The sequence below is a fragment of the Dacryopinax primogenitus genome (assembly GCF_000292625.1).
Source record: "Dacryopinax primogenitus strain DJM-731 SS1 chromosome Unknown DACRYscaffold_6, whole genome shotgun sequence".
Lineage (NCBI taxonomy): Eukaryota > Fungi > Basidiomycota > Dacrymycetes > Dacrymycetales > Dacrymycetaceae > Dacryopinax > Dacryopinax primogenitus.
In genome coordinates, this window is record NW_024467203.1 from 382,190 (window position 1) to 409,291 (window position 27,102).

The 27,102-nt window shown below is 51.9% G+C and overlaps 13 protein-coding genes across 13 annotated transcripts; 5 read left to right on the top strand and 8 right to left on the bottom strand.

Moving 5' to 3' along the window:
* Positions 1-106: 106 nt before the first annotated feature.
* On the bottom strand, positions 107-1,639 carry DACRYDRAFT_99456 (uncharacterized protein; the record flags this gene model as incomplete). The annotated part of the gene is made up of 4 exons (XM_040777591.1): positions 107-854; positions 906-1,012; positions 1,062-1,313; positions 1,371-1,639. The coding sequence occupies 4 exons, from the start codon at positions 1,637-1,639 to the stop codon at positions 202-204; spliced, it is 1,281 nt and encodes a 426-aa protein (XP_040629945.1). The 3' UTR covers positions 107-201.
* A 1,054-nt stretch (positions 1,640-2,693) lies between these two features.
* Positions 2,694-3,814, top strand: DACRYDRAFT_115324 (uncharacterized protein; the record flags this gene model as incomplete). The annotated part of the gene is made up of 2 exons (XM_040769980.1): positions 2,694-2,879; positions 2,946-3,814. Coding segments are annotated over exons 1-2 (1,020 nt in total), but the record flags the coding sequence as incomplete, so codon positions are not given.
* Positions 3,815-6,486: 2,672 nt separating this feature from the next.
* On the top strand, positions 6,487-8,281 carry DACRYDRAFT_50562 (uncharacterized protein; the record flags this gene model as incomplete). The annotated part of the gene is made up of 4 exons (XM_040774994.1): positions 6,487-6,666; positions 6,719-6,958; positions 7,010-7,189; positions 7,241-8,281. 4 exons carry the CDS (start codon positions 6,487-6,489, stop codon positions 8,279-8,281), a joined length of 1,641 nt encoding a protein of 546 aa, XP_040629947.1.
* A 708-nt stretch (positions 8,282-8,989) lies between these two features.
* Positions 8,990-10,027, top strand: DACRYDRAFT_50216 (kinase-like protein; the record flags this gene model as incomplete). The annotated part of the gene is made up of 4 exons (XM_040774979.1): positions 8,990-9,240; positions 9,291-9,429; positions 9,480-9,860; positions 9,911-10,027. The coding sequence occupies 4 exons, from the start codon at positions 8,990-8,992 to the stop codon at positions 10,025-10,027; spliced, it is 888 nt and encodes a 295-aa protein (XP_040629948.1).
* Positions 10,028-10,337: 310 nt separating this feature from the next.
* Positions 10,338-11,840, bottom strand: DACRYDRAFT_21396 (uncharacterized protein). The gene is made up of 4 exons (XM_040772377.1): positions 11,488-11,840; positions 11,117-11,422; positions 10,707-11,053; positions 10,338-10,632 (listed from the first exon to the last, which is right to left on the bottom strand). The coding sequence occupies exons 1-4, from the start codon at positions 11,526-11,528 to the stop codon at positions 10,460-10,462; spliced, it is 867 nt and encodes a 288-aa protein (XP_040629949.1). The 5' UTR covers positions 11,529-11,840; the 3' UTR covers positions 10,338-10,459.
* A 1,009-nt stretch (positions 11,841-12,849) lies between these two features.
* On the top strand, positions 12,850-13,886 carry DACRYDRAFT_106234 (uncharacterized protein; the record flags this gene model as incomplete). The annotated part of the gene is made up of 5 exons (XM_040768227.1): positions 12,850-12,864; positions 13,216-13,254; positions 13,322-13,402; positions 13,460-13,738; positions 13,788-13,886. 5 exons carry the CDS (start codon positions 12,850-12,852, stop codon positions 13,884-13,886), a joined length of 513 nt encoding a protein of 170 aa, XP_040629950.1.
* A 287-nt stretch (positions 13,887-14,173) lies between these two features.
* DACRYDRAFT_14992 (uncharacterized protein) lies at positions 14,174-14,722 on the top strand (the record flags this gene model as incomplete). Its single annotated transcript, XM_040771064.1, has 1 exon — positions 14,174-14,722. One exon carries the CDS (start codon positions 14,174-14,176, stop codon positions 14,720-14,722), a length of 549 nt encoding a protein of 182 aa, XP_040629951.1.
* A 1,515-nt stretch (positions 14,723-16,237) lies between these two features.
* Positions 16,238-17,633, bottom strand: DACRYDRAFT_50321 (thioredoxin reductase; the record flags this gene model as incomplete). Its single annotated transcript, XM_040774984.1, has 5 exons — positions 16,238-16,431; positions 16,480-16,644; positions 16,698-16,928; positions 17,009-17,429; positions 17,484-17,633. The coding sequence occupies 5 exons, from the start codon at positions 17,631-17,633 to the stop codon at positions 16,238-16,240; spliced, it is 1,161 nt and encodes a 386-aa protein (XP_040629952.1).
* A 2,448-nt stretch (positions 17,634-20,081) lies between these two features.
* DACRYDRAFT_115329 (uncharacterized protein) lies at positions 20,082-21,702 on the bottom strand (the record flags this gene model as incomplete). Its single annotated transcript, XM_040769981.1, has 2 exons — positions 20,082-21,534; positions 21,597-21,702. 2 exons carry the CDS (start codon positions 21,700-21,702, stop codon positions 20,735-20,737), a joined length of 906 nt encoding a protein of 301 aa, XP_040629953.1. The 3' UTR covers positions 20,082-20,734.
* Positions 21,703-22,612: 910 nt separating this feature from the next.
* Positions 22,613-23,092, bottom strand: DACRYDRAFT_106238 (uncharacterized protein; the record flags this gene model as incomplete). The annotated part of the gene is made up of 1 exon (XM_040768228.1): positions 22,613-23,092. One exon carries the CDS (start codon positions 23,090-23,092, stop codon positions 22,613-22,615), a length of 480 nt encoding a protein of 159 aa, XP_040629954.1.
* Positions 23,093-23,402: 310 nt separating this feature from the next.
* DACRYDRAFT_106239 (uncharacterized protein) lies at positions 23,403-23,804 on the bottom strand (the record flags this gene model as incomplete). The annotated part of the gene is made up of 3 exons (XM_040768229.1): positions 23,403-23,441; positions 23,490-23,647; positions 23,708-23,804. 3 exons carry the CDS (start codon positions 23,802-23,804, stop codon positions 23,403-23,405), a joined length of 294 nt encoding a protein of 97 aa, XP_040629955.1.
* Positions 23,805-24,998: 1,194 nt separating this feature from the next.
* Positions 24,999-25,732, bottom strand: DACRYDRAFT_14994 (uncharacterized protein; the record flags this gene model as incomplete). The annotated part of the gene is made up of 2 exons (XM_040771065.1): positions 24,999-25,156; positions 25,207-25,732. 2 exons carry the CDS (start codon positions 25,730-25,732, stop codon positions 24,999-25,001), a joined length of 684 nt encoding a protein of 227 aa, XP_040629956.1.
* Positions 25,733-26,324: 592 nt separating this feature from the next.
* Positions 26,325-26,825, bottom strand: DACRYDRAFT_106241 (uncharacterized protein; the record flags this gene model as incomplete). The annotated part of the gene is made up of 1 exon (XM_040768230.1): positions 26,325-26,825. One exon carries the CDS (start codon positions 26,823-26,825, stop codon positions 26,325-26,327), a length of 501 nt encoding a protein of 166 aa, XP_040629957.1.
* Between the last annotated feature and the right edge of the window lie 277 nt (positions 26,826-27,102).

A 27,102-nucleotide genomic window follows, 5' to 3' on the forward strand; every position in this document is an offset into this window, starting at 1 on the left:
CAAATTATCCCACTCTTCGCTCGAGGTCAAGCAGGCTATCGAATCGACAACCATCCGTCAACTTCCAACCCACCAACGGTCGTACGATAACACGTGTGTCTAAATGAGTGACTCTACAATAGGCAATGCAATGCGAACGACCAGCATTCGCTACGATCGTTCAGTGAAGTGTCCAGGCGGCCCCGCCTTCGCAATGCACCTTCATCCCATGGGGGTGTCCTGTGCATCGTCAGCTGCCAAGTAGCTGTCATCTCTTTCGCCTTCTGCATCTTCCGAGCCGTCCTCAGCTTCCACCAGCAGGTCATCCTCTTCTTCCGGTTCAGGCTCGTCAACTGGTGTGCTCTGGGCCTGGCTCTCTCCTCTGGCTCGAGCCAGCTGAATACGCAACTTCATCATCTCTCGTTCATGTTCTCTTTGCTTCTCCCTCTCCTGCAGTTCCCGCTCCAACCATCGTTCACGGGCTTGTTGTCGCCGTCTCTCATCGGCACGATTCTGTTGATCTAGGCGTTCGACGAGCTGACCGAGAATATCGGCAATCGAAGGACCGTCTCGTGGGGGGGAAGGTGTGAGGAAAGATGGCAGTGTATTGACCCCACCCTGAGTGTTGGGCTGGGCTCGAGGGGAGAGGTTTGGTCGACCAGTGAAGGGTGCCGGCCGTGTGGAGGGTCGGATGTCTTCTAGTGAGGGCGCCGATTTCCGCTTCAGTGAAGGGCCTGCGTAGAATTGCCCGATGCCAGAGGCAGAAGATGTGCCCGGCCGCGTGCTTTCTGGGCTTTGAGAGGTACCTTGCGCAGGTAACCTGGCGAGGATATCCCGAAGACGCCAGAATTGTGGGAACTTCTCCCTGACTTGAGCTGTCTACTTGTGAGCTAGATACTTGACCGTCCATGTTCAGAGATGCTCACAAAGTATACTTAGTTGTTCTGGAGTGAGCGTGGCGTGGTCTACATCGGCAGGCATGTCTGCAAGATCGCCTAAAGCGGTCCGACAGTCATTGTAAAGACCTTGAAGCCTTTGGAAGCGAATCAGTGCAGTGAACGACCCAAAGGCATGCTACACACTTGAAAAGCTTATTCTTGACACTGACTGCAAGGGCCTCCCACTGCGTCTTGTCATTGCCAGCGTATCGCGCATCTTCTGCGAACAAATGTCGAGCGATCTCTCGATGTAGATCTCGTTTTGGTACACCAGGAAGGCCGGGTCGTGGATGGAAGCCTTCACCACTGGCTGGTGCTTGGGCAAACACAGCAACCCATCGTTCGTTGTGGAAAATGCAGTCAATGAGGCGGTCTGTCATGTCGCCTTCTTCCCACCTGAAAGCGAACATAAGTCGTCACGACAAACAAACAAAAAACACAATCTACGATTACCTCACAGATACAGTCGGTCTTTCTCGAGGTTCCTTCTTTCCAGGGCCCCTCGCGCCTTTCCTACGGGCGGAGGTGGGAGACTCGGCTGAAACCATGGAACGAGTAGTTTGCTGAACAGAGTAAGGGTGAGACATAAGAGTCGAGTTGGGATCTTGGGTGGGAGATGGGGATTTAGAGGGCGGGTGCCCTTGGGGCGCAAAGCCAAGCGGCGTGGTAGTTTCGTGGTTAGAGGTAGGTGTCAGCTGTGCCGGAACCACACGCGTGGGCATGGAGGAGGGAGGCGAAAGTTCTGACATCGCCCTTGAGGTAGCCCAATAATAATACCAGCAGGCAAGTAACGTAGGATAGCGTCACAGATAGTACGAACACCAGAGAGGGGCGCGATAGCCTAGCGGTGTTGCCTTGAGGGAAACAGGTGTTTGAAGTCGTAAGTAAACAACGCGGTTAACGGACGCTTACGCGTCATACCAGTGCTGCTCTTAAAAACCACAAGGCGGGGCGTGGAGGGTTAAAGAGAACCGATGCTGCAGGGCATCGGTGACTTGAAGAGCGTGTTAAGCGCGGCGATATCCGGAACAAGATCTTCCTCATTGATAGCCATAAGGGCGTCAACCCTTCCAGAACTGAGAGGACAACAACTCGTGAACGTACGCAGAAGCTCCAACAGCGTCCTTGGGCGGTTCAGGTTCCCCAGCAAGAATTGTCCCCAGGAGTGTAAGAGAGCGAGAATCACCCGATGGAGCTGACTGCCCGAAAGAGGCACTGCCTCGTGCCCTTTGTTAGACGTGCCATTCGGCTGGCGCGTGTCATGGGCGTGTATAAAATTATGCCGGCTAATTCCGCCCGTTTGGCAATAATACGAGATCAGGGCGTCATCAGGGGTCCCCCAGGAGATAGGCAACCTGCTTACTGGCTGTTTTTCTGGCCAACAATGCGGTTGGCGTGATTGGATCGAAGCACCAAGACGTACGACGGTCAAACACTCTCGTGTTCCACCCAACCGCAGTCCATCGAGGGTGCCCGCCCGCTCTCACGGTACTGTGCCGGATCATCCAGGACGCCGGGCGTCAATCATTCGCGCAGCTGCAGCTGAAGTGGCAGTCTTCTTAGGAGAGAAGCTTTATACATCGTAGACAGCCCTTTTGCCCTTCGAGAGGTTCGAAGGAAGGCCCAAAAGATGAGAAAACAGTAACCAGGGGGCGGTGCCTCCTCGGGACCACTGACTGCGCTTTTGTCTCCGTTGTATCATGCTGAAATCAGGTCAAGTCTCCCTTGTGTTCCTCTATACTTGCATCTATAATCACCGCCGATAAACTATCCCTTGTTACGCTTCTTCAATATCTCCTCATACTGCCCATATGGCTTCCAGATATTATGATCAAGAGCATGGGAGATACCCGCGCACCGACGAGCTGTGGCTGGAAGCCCCAAGCAACCTCTTTCGAGACGATCGTATCGATGATAGTCCTGCAGTGTTTGAGCCTGTACTGTCGTTACCGGGGCACAATGGCGAGTCCTTTGTGGTGCTTTATACCTCTGAGTTCTTACCTGCACCAAAATGGCCGTTACTTTCAGGCGATGGTGCATTCAACGTCACACAGGCGTCGCCTGGACACCTCTCTCCGACGGCAGAGTCCTCTCGGTACTCATTGAATTCATCGTTGCTTGATTCTCTCGCGGCGCGCTCCCCTGGCAGCAGCGAACCCGTACTTGTGTCACGCGATTCTGCTGCGTCGGGCTCGCTCACGTCATGGCAAGACGTGGGTACGTTGGCTATGGCGCCCCGGCGTCAAAGCCAAAGCCAACCCTCGGCGGAGCCGCATGATGAGGTGTGGCAATGGTCTGTCAACTCCTCTTCTCGCCTTGGAAATGAGACCGACTGGGTGTCTCCTTCATTTCCCTCTTCATTCACCTTCCTGTCTGGTTCCGATTCGCAGCCGTCGGGGACAGATACTTTGGAAATGAGTATCGATTCCGAACATTGGCGACGTGTCCGCGCGCGTTCTCGAAACATCTCAACCTCTACGTTATCGCGTGCAGAAGCCGAGGCGTATCTCGCACGTCGGAAACAGATGGAAGGCGTCGAGCCGTTGAAGGAAACGTTTTGGGAGGCTTTGCTTCGAACTCTGCTGATGCTCGACGGAGCAACATTACGGTTGCTAAAGGGAGAGGAGGGTGGCTCCTTATTCTTCGACGGGAAAGAAGCACCGCTCCTTGTGGAACGTGTCTCAGTCGATGAGGTGACCAAGCAACGGTCGGAGCGTGCACTCACGACATTCCTCTCTCATGTGGCCGCTTCTCTATCATCATCTACCGCCTTGAAACGTGGTCTATCCATTCTCCCCGTGCGTCAAGCTCCCCCTGTATCAGTGGCCACCACTCCAAAAGCATCCCCTGATGACATCAAGCCGGCGACTAGCTGGATGGCGTCTACTGCCGGAGCAGTAGCTTGGTATGCATTGTCTGCGCTGCCCTTATTGATCTCTCTAGAAGCAGGAGGGCGAGTATGGCGTGTTTGGCAAATGGTCGATAACCGGGATGTGAGATGATTTGGTGTACAATTGATCGGTAATTTTCCTTGATGATCACCGCGGACTGCTATGTAATGTATTTCTAGGCTGTACAGTATAAGTATGTTCGAAGGCCGGATAAGGAAGTCTTTTCAATTGGTGAGATGTCTGGGAGAGAGGGTTCAATATGTACAATGTCCGCGGTCACGCAATCACCGGCATCGCCGGGGCGCGTCATGCGAGAAGCGAACACGCGTAAACCGCGTTGCTTTTGCATGCGTCGAAGCTGCGTTCGGCTTCTACGCCCGAGACCCAGCAACGTGGGAAGCGGAAAAAGCATTGATAGTGACCTGAAGATGACGTGACTTTTGATGAACTGGAGGACCCCGAACCATCAACTGTTTCGCCGCTTTTCAGCGTCCTGGCGGAATATTGCCATTGTGGCGCTGCTGTTGCACAAGACAATGTCCGACCCATTGATATTATCAATACCCTCCACCCTGCTTTTTCTGCCTGCGGGTTTGCGGATGCTCGGTGGCGATACGCGGTAATATTTTGCCAAGTGCTTCTAGAAAGATTTAGACCACACAGAGATCAGCAGATCGGAGCATTGTGGAAGCTGCGGCCGTCATTCACACCCATTGCACACGCTGTGCTTACGCGTGAGCTAGTCAACACTGCCAAGATCGGAAACCGAACGCTCCCCGCATGAGGATCGGAGCTGAAATATTCCTGAGGCTATCCTCTACAATGGAGCTAACGAAGCGCGTAGCACCACAAGGAAGACCGAGCTAACAAGTTCCCAACTCAGTAATATGGGGCTTCAGGTCGGAAGCGCAAGCGGTCTTACGAATGCACGGAGAAAGGCACCGGTCCATCGGAGGACAAGATCACCCGATCGTTGAATCTGATAGGAGTCATACGCGGGTGAGTTCCTCCGGACCTCACTCATCATGCGATCTGAAATAGCTTAGCATTTGCAACAGACTATACTTGTTGTCCGGACAACTGCACCTTAAGTTCTGACCTGTCTATCAGCCTTTGTCCCGTAACTCTAACCCGATCATACCCTTTGTTCCTGTCTCGCCGGCCAGAGGCGTGCCGCGATCAAAGCTCCATAAGACAGTCCCTGTCACCGAGATTTATTTTTTGATCCCTCTGACATTCCTGTTGAAGAGTAGCTTCTTTTAGTCAGTAACGAAGAGCACAATCAGAAATCGAGATCACCTGTGCGCACTCGGGCGTTTACCCTGGTGACGCTTTTCGACCGTTACAACAGTGAAAGTTTTCCCAACAAAATGCCAACTATTCTTGCAAAAACGCTGAACAAACCCGAGTTAACGAGGCTGTTCCGGTGTACTTGATATATGTGATACAATACTGTTCAATTGAATGTTGAGCACCGCTTTTACCGTATTCCCGTCCATGAGGAGGATGCCCAAACGCCCACAAAGCTAGTGTCAACCCGATCATGCCTGTGAGAAAAAGCTGCCCGATGCTCAATGAACTTGTCTCGTCTTTGTATCTACCCCTTCAGATCCGGGAACTTACAACTGTTCTTACTTCAGATCTAGCTGCATACTAGAAAACTAGTGATCCGACGCACGGTGCATTTAGCAGGTTCTTCTGATGACCACAGACAGATATCATTCTTGATCTTGTGGCGGACGTGGAGGACGGTTTGTTCTTGGAGACCGGAGATAAGTCACCCCATTTGGAAGGCACTTGCCGTACTTCCCACTATCCCACATGCCCAAGGGAATATTGGGCCCATGTCTAGGCAAGTATCCAACCATTGATAGGTACGTGACTGAGCCCTTCCCAACGAAGTTTTTCCCAGCTGACTTGTGACCGAGACTCTTAAGCACTCTGGTTATATATGTTTATCCTCGACGCAGTCTCGGATGGTTGGAGAACACTTGAAGAACACGCTATGCGCACTATGGCGAGCAATGCAATCACTATGACGCGCCCTGAGAAGTCTATTTTAAGAGAAGTTCGGTTTCGCCCCACGCGCAAGTTGCCCATAGGCGACTATCCTTATCAGGGTTATCGGCGACCAAAACACAGACAACCTCCTTGTCAATCAATACTCTCATTTTACGGAAATTTCGGAGGCCACAGCACGTTGGTTCGATTATTTAAGGAGATGTTACCTGTGGTGGTTCTGACGTTTCTTGTCGCTGCGACAGGCGTCGAACGAATCGCAATGGGCGTTATCACGATAAGGCTGCTGAGTTGCCGGTGCACCCCAGGAACATTTTCATACCATTTCACCAAACGAAGTAAGCAACATATTCCCCTCGATCCCTTCTTCTGCGGCTTTTGAATATGTTCATACACTTCTGTAGCTCCTTGAGAGTCTTGGCGAACAGCGCCATCTGGTGACTAGGACTTCTGGGCCTGAAATCCATATGGCAACTTCGTTATCGTGGACTTCTTATCTGGAGTAGACGACTTCCAAATGATGAATAACTTCGCGTGGATGGTGCAAACATGGCGCTATAAAGATCAACGGTGTTATTTCCACATAAGATAGAGGCCATTCGCTTTTCTCCTCCTCCAGTCGCCCTTGCCCTTCCACAGACATGTCGTCGAGGACTGAGATGGATCTTGAGAAGGCATCATACGAAGACAAGGCGGACGACCAGGCAGGCACCGCGAGGGCTGTGCCTATTCTAGACCCGGAGATTGACATCATCGACTTCGAAGAAAAGAAGGAGCTCAAGCGGGGTTTGGAGCAACGTCACATACAGATGATCGCACTGGCCGGCACCATTGGAACTGTATGCTCTTCCTCTGTTTATTAGATGGTGGGAAACTCAGTATATCCCACAGGGCCTCTTCCTCGGCTCCGGCAAGGCAATCTCGCGTGGTGGTCCAGTCGGCGCTTTGCTGGGTTACGGATTGACAGGCGTGCTGGTATCTTGCGTTGTCCTTTCTGTGGCTGAGTTGTCGGCTCTCGTGCCGTTGTCCGGCTCCATTATTCGCCATGCACACTTCTTTTTCGACCCGGCACTTAGTTTTGCCCAAGGGTGGAATGGGGTATACTCCAATTGCGTCGGCCTTCCAGCTGAGGTACGTTGACTGACTTCATGTTCGACTTGATTGACCGAGTTGTATTCCAAGATCGTAGCAGCGGCCGTCCTCATTGATTTTTGGTCTCATGGTATCTCGAACGGGGTTTGGATCACAATCCTAGGACTTCTGTTGCTCGCATCCAACCTCTTTTTTGTTCGCATCTATGGCGAACTCGAATTCAGCTTCGCAACCCTCAAGATCTTACTGATTCTAGGCCTTATCCTCATGGTACGTATAAGTGCGATGGATGTAGTCGGGATCGTCTGACATCCTAGGTAGGGACTTGTTATCGACCTTGGCGGAGGACCTGACCATCATCGTTACGGATTTCAGTACTGGAAGAACCCGGGCCCTTTCGTGCAATACTTGGGCGTACCAGGTCCCCTCGGACAGTTCCTTGGTTTCTGGACAACGTTCTCCAATGCCGCATACGCGTACTCCAGTATTGAAAGTGTGCCGAATGCAGCAGCAGAGACACGCAACCCGAGACGCAACATCCCTAAAGCCGCGAAACGGATCTTCTGGCGTGTGCTCATATTCTACGTTCTGGCCATCTTCATCGTAACCTTGATTGTCCCTTCAAATGATCCGAACTTGCTTCAGTCAACGGGCAACGCCGCGCAATCTCCCTTCGTTATTGCTGCCAATCGCGCTGGAATCAAAGTGGTACCGCATATTATCAACGCCGTTGTGCTGACCTCGGCCTGGTCCGCTGGCAACAGTGGGATGTTGAATGGCTCCCGAAATCTGTATGGGCTTGCACTTGAAGGACATGCTCCATCCATCTTCAAGCGTGTGAACCGCTTCGGTGTTCCGTGGGTCGCGGTCTGCTTCTACGGCCTCTTCCTGTGCTTGGGGTTCATGACTTTGAACACCTCGGCATCAACGGTTTTCCAGTGGTTCCAAGACCTGGTATCCTCTGCGGCGCTTGTGCATTGGATCATCATCTGTGCAGTCTATCTCCGCTTTTATTATGGTTGCAAAGCGCAAGGTATCGATCGAAACGAACTGCCTTGGAAGGGTCCATTCCAACCTTACGCCGCCTGGATCGGCTGCATATCTTTCGGAATCATCTTGTTGACGGCAGGATATTCGGTGTTCATGACGGGGAAGTGGTCGACGGAGACGTTCATTTCGAGCTACTTCAACATTCCCCTTATCTTCGTGTTGTACTTCGGTTACAAGTTCACGAGGGGCACGAAGATGGTTTCGTTGGAGGAGATGCCGATCAAGCATTTCCTGCAAATTGCGAAGGATAACCCTGAGCCGTCAGAGAAGCCGCTTCGGGGCTGGAGGAGACTCAACATCCTTTGGGAGTAATGAGTGAATGTTAATGCTCACTTCGATCTATAATTCATGTCATATCTGCAAGATGGGGTTGACGGAGTGCAGCTTAACCCGAAGTACTGGAGTTTTTAAAGGGAGCGGCTGTGCAAAAGTAAAATCAACGTTCACGTGACAGACGCGTCGACATCCCATTCAACCCTATCCAACACTTCTCTTTATCTCACCCTCCTCTGTACCACCATGGCTTCGGTAGAGGCGCTCAACTCAGTTATTGATCGCGTCGCTCAACTTGAGATTTCTGCGCGCACATCACCAACACTGCCAGCCTCATCTTCGAACCAAGGGCAGGGTACCAAGGTTACAAAGCTCATGAGCAAGTTCAATGGCACGGCGAGTGCCACCCTACCCTCCTCAGCACAGCAAGCAAACCGCAGCCATTTGATGAAGATGGCAATGGGCATAAGAGATGAGAACAAGTTTGTACCTAGCAAGGATGCTCAACATGCGCAGTCGAAGCCTGCAGGCGCAAAGTCGACACCACCTACCCCGACTCAGCTTCCAGCAGTCACCCCAGCATCATCTCAAAACATCGAAACCTCCTCTCAATCTTCTCAGAGCTCTCACAAGTCGGACATGGACATTGGAACCTATGATGGTACTCTTGAAACAGATGCGATCGCGCATCCAGCGCCTCCTCCAGGGCCGTATACGAACGACCTCGCTCTCAGCTCTTCCCACCACATGCCCGTCAACCCGCTAACCGACAACACATACATCACTAATGCTCAACGACCACTGAAAGAGTGGCATCTCTCCGACTTTGAGATCGGTCGCCCACTTGGAAAGGGTAAGTTTGGCCGAGTGTACATGGTCCGAACGAAGGAAGAACCGAAGTTCGTGCTCGCACTCAAGACCCTCTACAAAGACGAGATCATTCAAGGCAGGGTTGAGAAGCAGATTAGGAGGGAGATTGAAATTCAGCAGAATCTCCGGTGCGCACAACTTACTTGTTGTCAACGAATAGTTGCTCAGACTCCACCAGGCATCCAAACGTACTCCGGCTTTACGGGTATTTCCATGATGCAAATCGTATCTTCTTGATGCTTGAGTTCGCGGGCAAAGGGGAACTCTATAGACCCCTCAGCAGAGCCGGTCGATTTACCGAGCGGCGATCAGCTCGGGTATGCTCATTGTCTGCTCTGCTGTGCTACGTGCTTATCACTTACTTCAGTATATCGCCCAAATGGCCGATGCCCTCTCTTACCTTCACGCCAAGCATGTCATCCATCGAGACATCAAGCCTGAGAACCTGCTTCTTGGGTTGAATGGTGAACTCAAGATCGCCGACTTTGGGTGGTCCGTACATGCTCCGTCAAATCGCCGTACAACCATATGCGGTACCTGTGACTACCTCCCTCCGGAGATGGTAGAGCATAAACAGCATGATGAGAAAGTAGATCTGTGGGCTCTGGGCGTCCTCTCTTACGAGTTCTTGTGCGGCAAGCCTCCTTTTGAAGAGCCGGACCAGCAGGCGACCTACAGGCGTATCAAGGAGGTCAGATATAGCTTCCCGACTTACGTGAGCCCCGAGGCGAAGGATTTCATCAGCAGGGTGAGTTGGTTTGATCTTAAAAGCCATGGTGGAACTGAGGTTATGCACAGCTCCTACAATACGAACCCCCAAAGAGGATGCCTTTGTCTGAGGTGCTCGTGCATCCTTGGCTTGAGAAGTACAGGCACCGCGGGAGCCAAGGAGCGCCCAAGGCTTCGAGTTCGTGAGCAGAAGCGAGGGATGGATGGTGCACATAGTGGGAAGCACGCGTCTCTTCCATTGGAGCACGAGTTAACGGAGCAGGGGGGAATTTCTTTTGGATTTGCATTACCCTATCCTGTTGTTTGTGACCATTATCTACTATTTTCCTCGACATGACATGTTCCATCAATGACAGACATGCGAGGTGGGAGAGATATGGATGCTGAACCACAGTTGTTTGATGATGTGTATGCCAGTGAGGTGTTTCGCGAGCGATGCGCACATGCATCACAGATCCAGAAGCGAGAACTCCAAAGAACAAGAATAGGATAGATTGCGGTGCTATTGATAATTGCAAGGAATGCTAAGAAGAGAGAAGAAGTCCGTTATCGTACCATCCGTGAGAAAAACTCAAGTCCGTCCGTTCCAACAACATGGAATCCACATAGGTTTACCGTTTAAGGCGCATCCTGCGGCAGTATGATAGGACACGGCACATTGCTCAACGACACTGCGCTCTGGTAGGACGGCACAAGGCCGACTATCTTCATGAAGAGTTGAATACGGAGGTTGAGCCCTGGGCGCGTGGTACCACTCCAGATGTACCCACAGGCGTTGCGGAATGCGGCCCCTGACAAGAGTAATGTAAGTGGTGCTGAGGAGAAGGAGCAGAATGAGAAAGGTGTGTGACGGACGAGGACGTACAAGTGGGATCGCTCGCATTCACCGCTGCATATTCGAATACCAAAGGCATAGACACCGGCGTATACTGCTTTGCAGGCGCGGAGAACGAGCTCAAGCTCCCGGTGCCTACCGCCACGTTCGTGTCCGTATCCCATACTATGGCCCACATGCTGCCCATCTGAAGCGGGAGGGCAACTTGCGAGGACGTGTCGATTTGGAGAGCTATGTCGGCTTGGAAAGTGAAGTTTGCCGGGATGCGGAAGAAGGCGGTGGTGGTGTTGTCGCTCGCTTGGGAGGTGAAGGGGGTTGTACCGTACAGTTGAATGTCGGGTACACGAGGAAGGAGAACGGCGAGGAGGATACCAACTCTGTTCATCGCAGACCGTGTCAGCATACGCCCCAGAACATGAGAGTATGAAAGAAGCGCATACATGCAGCACATCGCGAACGCGCCCCAGACAAGACTCTTCCTCCTCCCCCACTTGCCGAAGATGCCCTCCTCGTCCCGAATCCAGGCGCGCCACCTCTTGACTCGTGCCGCGGCGATGGTCTCCCTCCTCCCCTTGCGGGACATTTCTCTCAGCTCCTCGGCACCCCAGTCGGGACCAAGAGTTGGGACGGTGACGTATTCCATAGGTCCACCGTCATGTGCACCGGGCAAGAGGGCAGATGAGGGAGGGACGAAAGACGATGAGTTACCATATTGCGCGCGCGGGGAAGCGGCACCTGGTGGCCTTCTATATCAAGCAGATCACAACCTACTGAGTCGATGTGTTCCAGCGAAAGGGACAAGCAAACGTACCCAGTGCCTGCATCACCTATCGGGACCAACCTCTTCCCCATATTGTTGAAATCAGCAAAAACGTCTGCATCTCCCTCTGCCTCTTCGTCTCCAAAAGGTGTGCCCTTCCGCAGTGACCCTGAGTACCCCTTCTCCTCTTCGTCACCTCCCCATCGCACAGGCTCTTCCCGCTCAGGTTGTACGAAGAAACTTTGCCTGTTGTACCCCGCTCCGGGAGTCGAGGGAGAGAATGTGGGAGTCGTAAGATCTGGAGAACGTAGGTAGTCGGTGGAGGTACGGCCTCCTGAAGCTCCGAAGAATGTTGATGATGAGTCGACCCGCTCGCGCTGGCGAGGAGGGGATGGACCCGGTCGTAGTGCGTTGGGGTGATCCGGGGGATTGTAGGACATGTTTAGTCCTTTTAGTCAAATGGTATTGTGTTGACAGAGAAAGAACAAGAGAAGTAGAATGTAGACAGCAATAAAGCAAGCAAGAAGAGAAGAGAGAGATTGACAAGAGAGTGTGCGGTGCTGACAGCGCCGTGTGTGGTGGGGATATCAGAGCGGCAGAGCAATCGCTTCGGCCATAAGGGTCCATCAAACACGCGCACAACATACCAAAACAGTACTTTGATCCCGCCTATAAAGGGCAGGAAACGTGCTTGAGCTTTTACTACAGACGGTCATTCTACAACGCGTGTCAGAATACCTTAAATTCACTGACAGAGATTCACGCATATGTCTGTCTCTGAGCGCGCTAATGTGCAACCCCATCCACTTGCGTCAGAAGTGTCATGTATGCGGACCCCTGGAACCATGCCTCCAACCAAACGTCTCGCTTTGCCCTTAGAGCTAGTCGAGGAGCCTGAGGCAAAATTCATGCCTCCTTCGGGATTTTTTGAGTTGAATGAAGAGCAAAATGTACCAATCCATTATCTGTGGAGTTCTTTTTGTGCACGGAATGATCTGGTGGCGCTCTGCTGGTGACTATGTACAAGACCGCTGTAGAATCGTGTCTCCAAGTCCAAGTCTACTCGTGCACAAATCCGGACATTGAACATGAATATGTAGCCTAAAGGTCAATCATTCAGTGAGTACATCCTAAATATCCCTGCCCGTGATGCCCCACTGAGCATTTTTTTTCTCTTCCGCATTTCCGCCTTGTCCATCGCGACCATCATCCTCCCAGTCCACTCATGATTGGCTCCGCCCATGCTTCTGCGCCGCTGCCACTCGGCGTATATTCACATATAAAAGCCTTTCTGTAAAGGCTGCGCCCCCCCTTTCTTCTCCGACCATATCTAACCCGTGTCCCTAATCCGTTCACCACAAACCATGTCCCGAACAATAACCTATTTCATCATAACTCATCTGACAACGTACGATGTCTCAGCCTTCTGTATGTTCCTCCCACCGACGTTCTGCCACGCAATGACTCATCCCATGTTATCTTGGCGACAGGAACCCCCCGTTGATAATCGAAGCAACAGTCGCCCTTCGATCAGCCGCGCCGAAGCTCGTGAACGACTTTCTTTCCAGCAGAGGGTCGCCAGGGTCAGGGCTGTCACCGCTGCAGCCGTGGAACTTTATCTGATTCGTGTTGTTTCCCCTTCCCGCAGCAGCGCCTGATCAACAAAAGGAGAGAATGAATCGCATGCACTGTCCCCCTCCTGCTTCAAATACCAGCGACTTGTCTGCATCCTCTCCTTTAGCTTCACTGTCAAACTCCCAGGCTAACAATACCACGCAGGTCAATAGCATCGGCGCATCGAAGGACGAGGGCAACCCGGTGAGTTTGTTCGTTCGTCCAAGTATTCTGCGTTCTTCTCATGCATGTCGGGCGGTATGATCCTCAGTCGGCAGCTGACGTCTCTCCCGATAATCGCACTGCCCATGGTGCCAAGATCAGTCGTGACTTTCTCAAGCGCATGCCTACGGTTAGCCTTTTCCCTTGGATCTGTTCCAACCTATTAATTGCTAACATCAATTGCCAGCCTCGCCGGATTGAGCGATTCCGCGCCGAGCTCTTGCAGCAGAACGAAGCGCTTGCCTCACGCCTCGAACTCGAAAGTGCCGAGATTGAGGCTGACGAGAAACGCCTGCGCAAGCGCAAGCACCGTTTCGAGACGGAAAGCATCAGGAAGAAACAGTGCGAGGAGAAGTTGAAGAGCTTAGATGAAGGTCTGGAGGGGATCATCAAATATAAAAAAGCGAGCAGCATCTTTCGAGCCAAGGAAACTGGTAGGGAGGAGAATTTCGAAGATGATGAACAGGTGAGTATGTCCCTTCTGCGTGGGGTGGATGCTGATGCGGTAGATGTAGGTTGAAGAGAACGATGATGGAGAGACTGATTTTCCTCCGCTTGAATCTGAGGAGGAACGTTCGCCCTCGTCCAGCGTCCAGCAAAGATGCCTGAAGTAAGATAATGACTCATGTATCTTAAAAACCTCTCCTCGAGGAGCATGTTGGCTTGGTAGAAGCAGAATTCATAATGCATAGTGGTAGTGGAATGGATCGCGCAGCTAATTGACTTGTGGGAAAAAAACTAGGAAAGAGGCGATGGTCGTTGCTAGTCATGCCACTGGCGGAGACCACTTGTACAGAAGCGGAGTTGGGGGGAAAAAAAACCGGAAAAGCGGATGCACTTTCGTCGTTATAAAAAATATTTTCTTCAGCCCTCTTTCAACCTCTTTTGCACAGCGACAACCATGTCCTCTGGGACCCCATTCAATCCCACTTCAAATGTGCGTCAAGTCAACCTCGCTCTTGCAAAGATGAAGCAACAGCGCAAAGCGCTCTCAGCTCGACTGGAAGCCAGTAAAGCGAACGTCCTGGAATACAGGCAGGAGCTCAAGGAGCTGGACTCGAGGATGAGCAAGATGAAGATTACGCTTAATGCTGCCAGAAAGGTGGATGAAGCGCTGGAGAACGTTGATGATGAGCTTCTCGCCGAGCTTCTGAAATCTTTCTGCGACGAAAAGGCATCGACCGCCACGCCAACACTCACTCCCACGCCTTCGCCCATTGCTTCTGCATCAAAGCTCAAGCGACCGGCGGACGACTCTGATGGTGAAGTCATCGACACAGGAATTAAAAAAAACACCGACTCCCACACCCTCTCCCTTTACACCGGAGAAGGGCATCGCACCAAAGTTGAAAACGACACGAAACCCGATCGCGAGCCGTCTCCACCTTCCAAACGTCCCAGGCTGAACTACATATACCTTGGGCCAGCTCGGTCTAGTGACGCTGCCTGAATCCGATGCGGAGCATCGATTGTGTTGTCGTTATGTCGCCATGTACGTCCTTCCTGCCATGGATACAAAGATCAACTGAACATGCTTCCTTCAGGCATATTTCCATTTCCATCTCGAATGGAGACTATACAATGTTTCAGCATTCTCAACCGTCGTTCCGCCCAGTAACTTCAGTCACCTTTCTCTTCCAAATGCGTATTCTTTCCGTTCCTCTTTTTACTAGCAACCACAGTTTATGATACATCTTAACGATAAGAGCAGGGATCTGTAGTCGAAGTCATTGTTGAATAGACTAGATAAGATACAGAGCCTATCCAATCACGTCCTCTGGAGAGATTCCTGGAAGATCGCATGGTCTTTGCTGATAAGCAACCTAGACCTCCGTGGACGCCAGTCACGCTTGAAGACCGCGCAGAGAGTCCCAGTCCAGAGAGCCATCAAGCAAATCGAGATGCACCAGATAGGCAGAACCAAACAATTGCAAGGCAGAACCCAATCCGCGCACCCACTGGCATTCACATTCCCAACAACGTTAACGAGAATTCCAGCCTCCGAGCACGAAGCATGGTCTCTCCCTCCTTCGGTCGTACGATGTATGACTCGCCAGGGGGCAGGATGCCTGAGTGTGCTGGCCGAACCGGGATGAAGATGGGATGGAGATCGGCGCGGCCCTCGGGCTCAGCCCGCAGCTCGTAGTACTAGCCCTTGGGCCTCCACTCGGGACCCGACCCGTGGTCCCTGCCTCTTCTAGAACGGGTTGACCACGCTCGCGATCGGTGTTGGATCAGAGCCAGCGTGCAGATGACAGGAAGTTGCCAAACTGGGTGACAGCGAAGGCCTAGGATACAAGATGAAGCTGGAAGTTGTGCATGTTCTTTCTTGTTCATGTTCATGTTCCTCAGGGTTGGCGACCGGCACTTGCAATTGTTGCATCACCGGGAGTCTAAGAATAAATATCAAGTGTTGGATAAGCTGGCCGGGTGGGGGAACGCATCTGGCGTCTTTATCTGCCTTGGGTATGCCGCGGTGCTCCTGAGATGGTGGAAAGCTGGCGCCCCGGCGGAAAGAGAGTGCGGACGAGGAGGAAAGGAGCGGCCAGATACCTCCCGCACGGAAAAGCAGCACAGGAGATACGCTCATTGGTATGTATCAGATGGGGCATTCTGTAATGGATTCTTACTGTATGTACGTCAAGAGAAGAGGCTAGTACTACACATAGGATCTTGGTAGGTAGCTAGTTGTTGGAAGTGCTGTACTCTAGTGGACGCAAGGAAATAGTATAGGCGTGAAAACACATTGACAGCATCCAGCGGATGATACAGTCGGATAAACGTGAAACGTTCAGCAGTGGTCCTATTGACACCCAGAGGGAGAAAAAGAGGAAAGTAGGTGGAGGGGGTTAAGGGTATAGGCGGAGGATGATGGTTGGCTCGTTGGATGCAACAGCAGCAGCGAAATGCACGTGGAGGCCATTTGATGCCTCGGCGTGCCCAGACACGGCGCAGAGGTATTTCCTCATGCCTTGAGCGGTTCCGGTGAATCGTCCTGGAGTGAGATGTCGTGTACACCGTTCACCCCGTTGAGCTCGGTTGATTTCGAGCTGTCGCTCCCTGTGGTAGATACCGGTGTTGCCAAGCTCGCCTCCTCCATCTTGAGCTCATCTTCTTCCTCCGCCAGGAATCTCTCAGCTTCCATCGCAGCCATGCACCCTGAGGGAAAGGTAAGTATATGCGAGGGGAAAAAGTGACGTGACGCACCACTCCCAGCACTGGTAATCGCTTGCCTATATCGCTTGTCCTGCACATCACCAGCAGCGAAAACTCCCGGTACCGATGTCTCCGCGGTGCCCGGGTTTGTGATGATGTATCCGTCTGCATCACAATCCAGCTGTCTTCTAACGAGCTCGGTTGCTGGGGTATGGCCTGCATTCCCCGATTATGAGCAAAGGTCTTGATGCGTGATATGATACACTCACCGATAGCATAAAACAGCCCGTTCACCTGCAGGTCGCTTTCAACACCAGTCTTCACATTCTTTATCCTCAGATTTTGTAGTAGGTTCCCATCACCCTCAGCACTCAATGCAATCGTGTTCCACATGATGGTGACATTAGGATTTGAGCTCAGTCGTTTCGACATGATCTTGCTAGCGCGGAGTTGATCGCGGCGGACGAGAACAAATACATGCGAGCCGAATTTAGTGAGATCTGTGAAATGCAATGCAATCCATCAGCATACATTCATATAATGCACCGCGCAGTGGAAATGAATGGCCAGGAACACTTACATAACGCTTCCTCCGCGGCGCTATCGCCACCTCCGACAACAGCAAGCGGTTTTTTTCTGAAGATGGGTACGGCACCATCACACACAGCACATGCGCTGATCCCGCTATTCCAGTAGATGTCCTCCCCAGGGATGTGCATGCGTTTTGCGCTTGCTCCAGTGGCCATGATGACCGCATCGCAGGTCTCTGCCGCGGCAGAATCATCCTCCTCGCCCTCGCGCCAGTACAGGAACGGCCGTGCGGACAGGTCCACCTTCGACACCGTCTCGGTGATGATCTCCGTGCCAAAGCGCGCGGATTGATCCCGGAATTTGTCCATCAACTCGATACCGCCAATGCCTTGGGGGAAACCGGGGAAGTTCTCGACCTCGGTCGTGGTCGTTAACTGACCACCTGCTGCGAGGCCGTTTGCGAGCATGCCCTGTTAACAAATGTGTCAGCATATATCGATCTCTAAGTTACAGACTGGACACACCTCGAACATGACCGGATTAAGGTTTGCCCTAGCCAAATAGATCGCTGCAGTGTGCCCTGCCGGTCCAGAGCCAATGATCACGACCTTGGAGTGACGCTTCTTGCTGCGAGGACGACGGGAGGTCGGTTTTGAGGAGGTAATGGGTGCCATGGTTGTGAGATTAGGGGTTTGCTGAGATGCGATGTCTTTTGAGTCCAGTAACTGGGATGTTGCGGATAAGCCTGCTAGGAACAGAGGGTGTGCAGAGAACGTCGAACGCGTGTCTCGATACGAGGTCGATGAGTAAGATAGTGAGCGTGAAGGTACAGGTCGAGTGAGACGAACGCTCGTCGCGATGAGAGTAGAGGCGGTGATTCGACGAGAGGAGTGATAGCAGAGATGGGAAGGGTAGCGAGCTGCTGTCACTATCATGCGCTGTGTATGCGCAGGCAGAGAGGTTGGTGTACGAGTATGGGATGGTTGAGTGGAGGTTGATTCAATATATAGAAGGAGGATGAAGTGGGAGAAGGTGGGAGAGAGTGAGAAGGAGAGCGGGTTAGATGTTTGTAAGAGGCAGGTGAGCAGGAGAGGGGGGGAGAGAGGAGAAGCCAGAGGGAGGGAGGGGAGTACTGTGTGCACTAAAGAGGGGGTCCCTTGGTGGGGAAGGGGGCGATGGATTGACCCTTTGCTTGTTCGGTTGCGTGATACAGTTTTTTGCTTCCCTCCTCTCACCTTCAACACCTCTCCTCCCTGCACAAGACCTACCATCCACTTTAAACAATCCCGGAATTGTCCTCCTTTCTCCTCGGCTCCTTTCCCCCTCGGTCAGCCAGTACTCGGTGCCCCGCAGAGACAACGTTCATAATGCAATCAGCCGTGCCGATCCAGCACATTCTGGGCTCCAAGGTTGGACTCACCCATTCCAGCTGTTCACAACCATCTCGTCGAGCCCTGCTGACAAAGCAAGGTTCTTCCGCGCACTTCCCACTATCGCCGCGGCTTCATCCAGCTTCCATCAATTAATCGCTCATCTCGGGGCCCTTACTCCCATTCACCGCCATAAGCCCCGCTGTTCATTCCTTCACACGCCACCTTCTTCTTCTTCTCCCCTTTCGAGTCGACCACCGGTCAAATTATCATAAAACTTACTCGTCTTCAGGACACAAGCAACCCCGGGCCATTCTTTCCCAACAGGATGATAGGCAGCCGTCGGCATGCAGATCTGAATGATGCAACTCTCTGGGTTGGCGGTCGATTGATACTTGAGCCGTGGCTCCGAGGCCCCGCGGTCCGGCGTCCGTTTCCCACAGCCCGTCCCCCTTCTACCGGTGTCTCTTACCTCTTTGATTTATTCTGCCTCCTCGTCTCCGCAGCGCTTCCGGCCCGTGGCGGTGGGCACCGCCACCGGCACCTGCCAGTAACTTGGGGGCCCGGGTACATCACCCCTCGGGGCGATCGCTCCGATCAGACGCCAGGTCTTACCCGCTTTCATTCGACAACACTCGGACTTTCATTGATCTTTTCTCCAGCACAGGCTTCTCTTCTCCAAAGCTCGATCACCGGCTTAGATTTACATGGCACGAACCCCTTGACAACCAATGGCACCGAACAAGGCACGACTTTCGGGTCAGCTCTGTTGTGCGGAGTTTAGGCTTGTTCACATGTGCTCCACCCGACGGTACATTCCCAACAAAGGATGCGACAGGAGCGCTCTACGGAAAACTCGATCAAAAAGTTCAAACGTGAATGAAAGCCAACCATGATACGTAAATGAATCCTCAACAGTTGATACAATCGCCCATGAATAACTGTTTAACGGAAAACCTGTGCGTCAAACTCTCCGTGCTTCCCAGTGCCCGAAACTCCACGGAAGTACACTCCCCGAGGACTACTGGGAATATCATCGTCGGTGCAAGGTATCAGGGAGCTGCGCCAGCTTCACGATTGCGTCTTCGGCTTATTAGATTGGGCGCTCCATCAAACATCCCTATTAGCCTGATGGGCGTCTCCTGTTCCGAAACCAAGCAACCAACGCCATCCACGTCGCGGAAAATCACCCCTCGTCGCTGTCACGCTGTCACCAGTTTCGGAAAGCTTTCCCACAGGTGCGACTTCCGAGGAACCGAGCAGTTTCTGGTCGTTCATCCGCAGGGGTTCTGTCCGTGATCTGTCCCGTGCCAGACCGGGCGATAAGCCGCACGGCCCCCCATCCTTAAAGGCTTAATACCGCGGCAGCCGCGCGTGAAAGGCGTGCTCGTCAACTTGCAAAATCCTGCCAATTCCTCACTCGTGACCTGGTGGGCGATAAGATCTAGAACGCTATTACAAAATGTCACCGACAATTGGCGCCTGGCGATAACGCAATCTGGGGGATAACGCAATTTGCCTCGTTGCGCTCTCGACGTTGCGATGTCCAACGGCTCGGTTTCTTCCTGCCATCTTTTCCCAATCAAGCATTCCGCTGTACATGTATCCCGCTTCCTGGAACACAAGCACCAAGTTGGAAGCAGCTCCATCGGTCAAATTCGCGCTAGAAGATTTGGCTCCGCGACGCTCCGCAGCCCGAGGCTACCCGCTGCGCGATAAAGGTTCCAACATCGCGAATCACCCCCTCTGCAAGGAAACACGTCGATTTCAAAATAGAACCTGGTCTTCTCCAATCCTCCGCGGAGCGCAAGTCACCGGGAGCCAGGCATGGACCTTATCATGCGTGCTATGCCAGGCCCTGGCCTCGTCCCCGTTAAAGTGTTGCGCACGGCTTCTACCGTCGGGAATCACCACTCGGCTGCGAGAACAATCAAGTATCCTTGATATGCACCGAGTGGCGGAACGAGAAACGAGCCGACTATCTTATCTGTTCGCGCACGGGTAGTGCACTCGTGATCAAGATAATTCTCACGGATATCAATCGGTGACGGAAACTGGTTTCCAGTCGGGATAATTGGGCGCTGCGTTTCCTCCAGTGGCTCAGATCAAGAGCAAGTCCGTCCATCAACAATCTTCGCACTCAACGTTGCTGCAATCAGCTACGGAGATTGTCGGTCAATTCGTTATTGCCGAAATTCAGAATATATCGACAACCCTGTTCCAGTAACAACATGCAATGCACGAAACCATGAAGCTAGCTGGCAAGGTATAATCAGTGATGAGTCAGCACCAACTTGTGTAGCAGGCTTACCTTAACAGTGCCAGCTGGTTCTTTTGTAGAACGTACTTCCAACATTCGCCGTCGGAACTTAAGACTGAGGTGCTTGATTCGCCGCAACGACCGATTATGGTTGAATGTCTCGACTCACTAGTGTGATATCCTGCGGCTCTGCCTTTGGCCCCGTCTGCTTCGATGAGCTCTTTTCTCGCCCATGTGGCGACGCCGTCGCATGAGCAGTGCTGGCTGTATTGGCAGCGTCTCTTTCGGCATGACGAGGCTTCTGGTTCTTCTTATGCACTTCTCTCGAGTGCTCAGCTCCATTATCTCCATGTCTATGCTTCTTCTTCTTCTCCACCCTCTCGGGGACTGTTAGCGCCTCTCCATGTCTATGGTTCTTCTTCTCTGCCCTCTCGGGAACTGTGGGCGCTCCTTCATCCTCTCCATGTCCATGCTTCTTCTTCTTCTCCGCCCTCTCGGGAACTGTGAGCGCTTCATCCTCTTCATGTCTACGCTTCTTCTCAAAGTTGTCGGGAACTGTACGTGTTTCCGGTATTGTCAAACGAACTGGTACTTGCACTGGCATCGGATCTACGTCGTTCCCATTTTCCGTGGGATTTGGCGTGTGTTCGACACTCTGGCTGTTGTTATCGATTGTTGTATCACGCTGGTGCGGAGATGAAGGGCCTGTAGTGCTATCGCGAAGAAAGTCCCTGTCTTCCGACCCTCTCGATTCTGCGGTGATGGGGGACTGGATGTACTCAGCCGGCGACCTAGTGCTCTGTTCTGCTTTCGACGGGGTGACAAGTGCACCCAGGCCGGGAAGTTCCCCTCTATTGATGAGCGCCACAGCATGTTTGGCATGCAGAAACTGGCCGAGTATTTGTTTCATTCGATAGATGTCCTTCTTGGTCTTGTGTGCGTTGTCTTGAGACTGTCTTGAGACTGTCTTAACTGTGTGCGGCACCTCTGAACGTGTTCTTCCGCACGTAGCAGTTCCTCGCGCCCCTCCTTGATGTCGTCCAGAAGGCGGTCGTGCTGACTCTGTAGCTCCTCATGACAGCGTTCGATCTTCGCGATGTCTTGAAAATCCATCGTCTTTGACGTCTGAAGTAGAGAAATATGGGTAGAAATCCGATCAGATAGTTCTTTTCTATCTGGATTTCTGAAGAGACTTCGAATTGATGCCGTGTTGATGGGTTGCCTCTGGTGACGTAAACTTGTGTCGAGACGATTGTCTCTCCTCATGAGACATCTATGCGCGCTTGATAACAAAGTTTTTCGCTGAACAAGTTTGATAACACAGCGTTCAACACCAAGAATGTTCACTTCGAGTTTGTTCAGTCCTTCAAAATAAAAAGCTCACAACATGTCTAGGCAAATCACAGTGGAGGCTCAAAGTTTTCATCGACGAGTGTCGATGTACACGAGTTTTCGTGATCAATCTGGCTGTCTCAAAAACATCAAGCATGCCCATTTCTATCAACAACTATGGAGACCAGACTTCAACTTGGCAAAGCCCAAAGTACAACATGTTCAACACAACCTGTTGACCAGGTATAATACGATCATGCGGTTTTGGATCATTATGCCCTCGGACCATCATGTAACTCATTTTGTTCGTCCAGCCTACGTCAACGCTGTTCGTTAGAACGTACGCGAATGATTTGGGGAGCTGCGTAACGAGCAGCCAATCATAGACTTACAAAACTGACAGCGAAGTGCTATGGTTCCCCTTCTGGCGATTTGTGCGCAATCGATTGAGGCTTCGTTGGTAGACTTGGTGACCTCTTCCTTTTGTGATCCATGCTGTACGTGATAGCAGGAGTCGGTAGTTTGGGTTCATCAGACTTTTCCTGCGTCCTTCCAGTCCCGTTGGATTGGGTGGAGTGGTTAACCCCTTCATCCCCATGTTTCCGCTTCATCCCCGGCTTGTCGGGAAGTGTACATGGCCCTGACACTGAAATAGGCATTGTGAAAATATCGTTTCGACTTCTACTCCATCTTAGAGTGTGGCAGATAACTCCGTTGACGTTGACCGCGTTTTCAACATGGTAGTCCGGAGACAGAGTCGGAGTGTCTGTGTGGCCGCCGAGCGATTCCATTCCTGGGTCTTGCTCTTGAACTCGCTAACGACCCGTGGTGTGTCAAGTGATTCCATTCCCCCGATACGTGGCATGGGTCGTGCTCGCGCTTCCCATCTAACAGGTACATCGAGCCCAGGAAGTTCCCCCCTGTTGATGAGAGCCAGGGTAGCTTTGGCTTGTTCAATCTGGGAGAGTATCTGCTTCGTTCGAGCCATGTCTTTCTTGATCCTAACAGCGCGTTTTTCGGCTTGCTCAAGCCGTGAACGGCGCCTCCGAACCTCGTCTTCCGCATCAAGCAGTCCTCTTCGCAGTTCTTCGATGTCGGCAACAATCTCGTCGTGCTGGCACTGAAGTTCTGCATTACAGCGTCGAATCTTCTTTATATCTTGGGAGTCCATCCTCTTCGCTGTCTGATGCAAGGAAAGGTCCCAGTCTTGGTGCGGAACAGGTTTTGTTTGATCGCGATTTTGGAGAAAAGATTCTTGGAATTGGTGCCGCGTTGCCCAGTTACGTAAACATTGGGACGACGCAAAAAGTTACGTCTCTAGATCTCTTCCCATGAACAGCACCTATGCAAGCTTGACGACAATGAATCACGATGTACAAGGCTACTAATACAGTGGTCAAGAGCCAGACGGATATTCAGGAAGCTGTTCATCCCCTCAACGACAGACGATTGATTGAAGTTTCAGGATACACTGTCGGGGCTCAAAACTCTTGACTTAGGCCAGCCTTCATGGGAACTGCCTGTTGGCGTCAGTTACGAAATTGCCATATCAGTATCTTTAAGCTCACATTTCCCTCCAGTTCGCTTTGTGGAGTTTCGGGAGCGAGCACGTCGGATTCCTGTGGATCGGTGGTCCCAGCGTCTGTTCTCACATCGTTTCCGCGCCGGGTCTCGACCGAGTCCGGCATGCTGCGGTGCCGCTTGGCAGATGGTGTGAAGGACGGTTCTATTGGATGTGCTTAGGCTTGACTCGTGGATGCCAACTAGGAACTCAATGATATCTCACCTTGCGTCGTCGGCACAGTATACTCATCTGCGGCCGCCGCATGCTTCCTCTTGGGTGTCTTTCGTAGGGAGGACGTGCTTGTATGCACATCCGTCATGGATCTTGTGATGGTCGGCTCCTTGATATGGGATAGGCGGACTAGATGGCGGTTCTTGAGTCTTCTCAGAGTCCATGACCGCCACTGCATTATCGACGAATGCCGAGGCATTCAGAGCGTTGGTGAAAAATACTGGCTGTCTATGTGGACAATTTTGGCTGTTCTATTATCGCATATTTGCTTGATTCTTTCGATGAGACCGTGTTCTCTTTCTACGGCTTTCTCGAGCTCTTTCTTGTGCTGCTCCAACTCTTCGAGGCGGCTTTTGATTCTTGTGGTGTTACTGATTGCCATGATTCTCATCGAGGTGAAGGACAAAGATGTCGATATTGAAGGTGATCGTCAGGTGTTAGAGCACACTCAGCTAGCCTTTGCGTCCGTGCATCCTGCACGCCGTGTAACGTCACGGTGCTGTTCTCTTTGATCGTTCGCACTCACGCTCACGCCATCATAGGATGTGTATCAGGCCAAAATAAACGGTTCTTCACGAGGACAATTGGTTCTGCTTCCCCTACATGCAAGGTACGCAGCGTTGAAAACATCCCACATTGCCTGACTTATGTCATTAGTACTCTGGACAAGTATCTCCTCAAGCACTTCCACCTCCTACTACTCCGCACACCGCGAAAGGTAATAACAACATACGTGGATCAGTTGATAAGCTGACTATATGCGCTCGCTTCTTCTGATTGAAGCTGATAATCCCAACCCCAACGCACGCGCCATGCGGCCCTCTTGGTCGGTCTTGTTCAAGCGTCTTCATCCAGCTCTCAGAGACAAGATATAAATCTTGTCAAGTCTGCTTAGGAAAGTTGGTCCGCCCTCGCTCCAACATGGTCGGACAGAGGCTTGTTTTGGTTCCAGAGGGTGCTTGATGTGATGCATCTGCGTCGAAACCCGCACGGTCGATAATGTTCACATTTTTGCTAGCATGATGTTCACTGCATCGACCATTGCTGTCCTGATGTCGGAAGGAGCCATCTCAGCCAGAAACAATGTACACTCCCAACCACCAGGCAAGGCACAGAGGCTCTCAGTCTCGGGCATATCTGTTCTCATAGTCATGCTATAATATTGCTTTGCAATAAAGGGTTCAATGTGTTTCAACCACTCTTATGACTAGCCATCTTGAACCCCTTAACAAGCAGCGAAGATGCAAAGAACGGGGGGTCGTCGAATGTTCACGCGTGATCATTACGTGGAGGCCGTGGAACCATCGTCCTGATCGTCGCGTAAATCTTCAATCCTCTCGTCAAACGTAACTAACGGGCTAAAGAAGCGAACCTTCTTTTTGGCACATTGAGATCTGGATGGCCTGACGCGTTTTTGAGGTGTCTTCTGCCCGGCGCCTCCTGGGAAGGACGCATATAGCTGGGTGCGGACCGTTCAGAACCTCGCTCACCTGTGGAGTGGGTGCGCTTCCGGGCTTGGCTGGAAGGAGGTGTATTGGGCACTTCCTCAGATGGTGTAGCATCTTCGTTTTCCTCAGATTTTTCTGCCTCGTCGCCGATGCTCTCCAACTCGATGTCTTCAGTAGCGGGAGATTCATCTCCGGCATTATCCTCGGAGTCCTGTTCACTGACTCCTCTCTTTGTCTGATCATGAGTGGATGTTGAGTTGTTCAGCATCGCCCGCTCAGCGTTCAGGGAGAGCGTCCTTTGCAGCAACATGTGTGAGATCGCGTCCAAGAGCTGAGCGGCCTTCAACTCGTCTTCGGTACTCGCTAGTCTTCCGCAAATGTCGGAAAGCTTTTTTTCTTCTGCAATACATGCATCTTGGGCCTTCTTGAACTCCGTTTCCAGCCTGGCGCAACTCGACTTCCTCTTCTGTACAATCTTCTCTTGATTGGTTTTGTTCTCCATCAACATGAAGCGACTGCTTTCTACTCTTTGGACGTTGGGTCCAGTGTCATGTCCGGATGTAGCCATGGAGTGAGTCAGAGCAAAGCGGAATGAAATGGTACGGGGGCGAGTCAGAGGTGTGGCGAGGTAAATTGAAAAATGGCGTGTTTTTATATTTTGTGGGGCTGTGATATACAGCGTCGATCCGGCGCGATTATCTTTACGAAGTCACAATTCTACGGACAACTCACAGGAACCCTCTTTTGGAGGATTGGAGAGTTGTCCTTCTCAAAATGCACATGGATTGTCACATCTTTAAAGCCACTTAGCTGGTAGGTTCATGTACAGAAAAAAGGTATCTGGAATGAAAGGGATAGTGATATAGAGCCATAGTGACTCCACTGAAGTATATGCGCAGAGTTTCTATCAGGACTCAGCGGTGGTATTCTGAGTGAGTGCCAGGCTCGCAAAGCCTGCATTGCTACCAACAGAGGAAGGAACCGGGGTGAACAATTGGACGGATCGCCCTGTCGGTTCTGGTATCTTGCGGGATTCGGCTTCAAGGGGTGCTTTGGCACGCCCACGGGGTTTTCATCTTCTTCCCATGTAGGCAGCTCATCAAATTCTGGGTGATCAACGGCTATATGAATCAGGCTTATTGAACTGCTTGAAACCCTTTCTATGCACCTTTTGCCTCCGTCAATTTCGTAGGCTTGCCAGTGTCTTGCGTTGTCTCTTCCTTTACATACAGATCGTCGAACTTTCGCTTCTTCACGCTAGCACCTTTCGTCGTGCTCAAAACCGGGGTCGTAGTGATGAGGGTAGGGGGGCTTGGTCTGCTGGTCTGGCTGTTGATACGATCGTCACCCGCGGATGGCGCCCTACATGTCGGGCTGCCGGTGACTCCCTCTCGGGTGCTAGAGGCATCAGAGGCCTGCGTCTGGCCGAGGAGGGATGCGATCTGACTGCGCGCTAAAGCAGCGGCTTTCAGGCTTTCTTCCACCTTCTTACATTCATAGTCGAGGTCTTTAAGCTTATTGGCCGTCGAATCACATTCAGCGGTCAGTCTCCCGATCAGAACGCGTTTCTCCTCAAGTTCTTGCTTCATCCCCTTCTTCTGTTTCTTGAGCTGGCGGCAGAAGTCGTTTATCGTATTGTATACCGTGTTAGCCGCGTCCATTGTGCTGGCTTCCATTGACAGTTCCGAGTATATGCGTGCAGGTGATGGTTCGAGTTTAAGACGCGTCCTCTTATTGAAAATTCAGAGATATTCCTATCGGCGGAGATTCCTTCCAACGTGTAGTCACATCACTTTCATATCACGCACCAATATTTCACTCTCCGACGTCACCGCAAAGCACTCCATGTGATCTTGCTGCATATCGGCGGGTTTCCAGAGATTTCCGAAAGTCTCGAGCTGCACACATAGATCGGGTTTGCATTAGTAAACAGGGTTT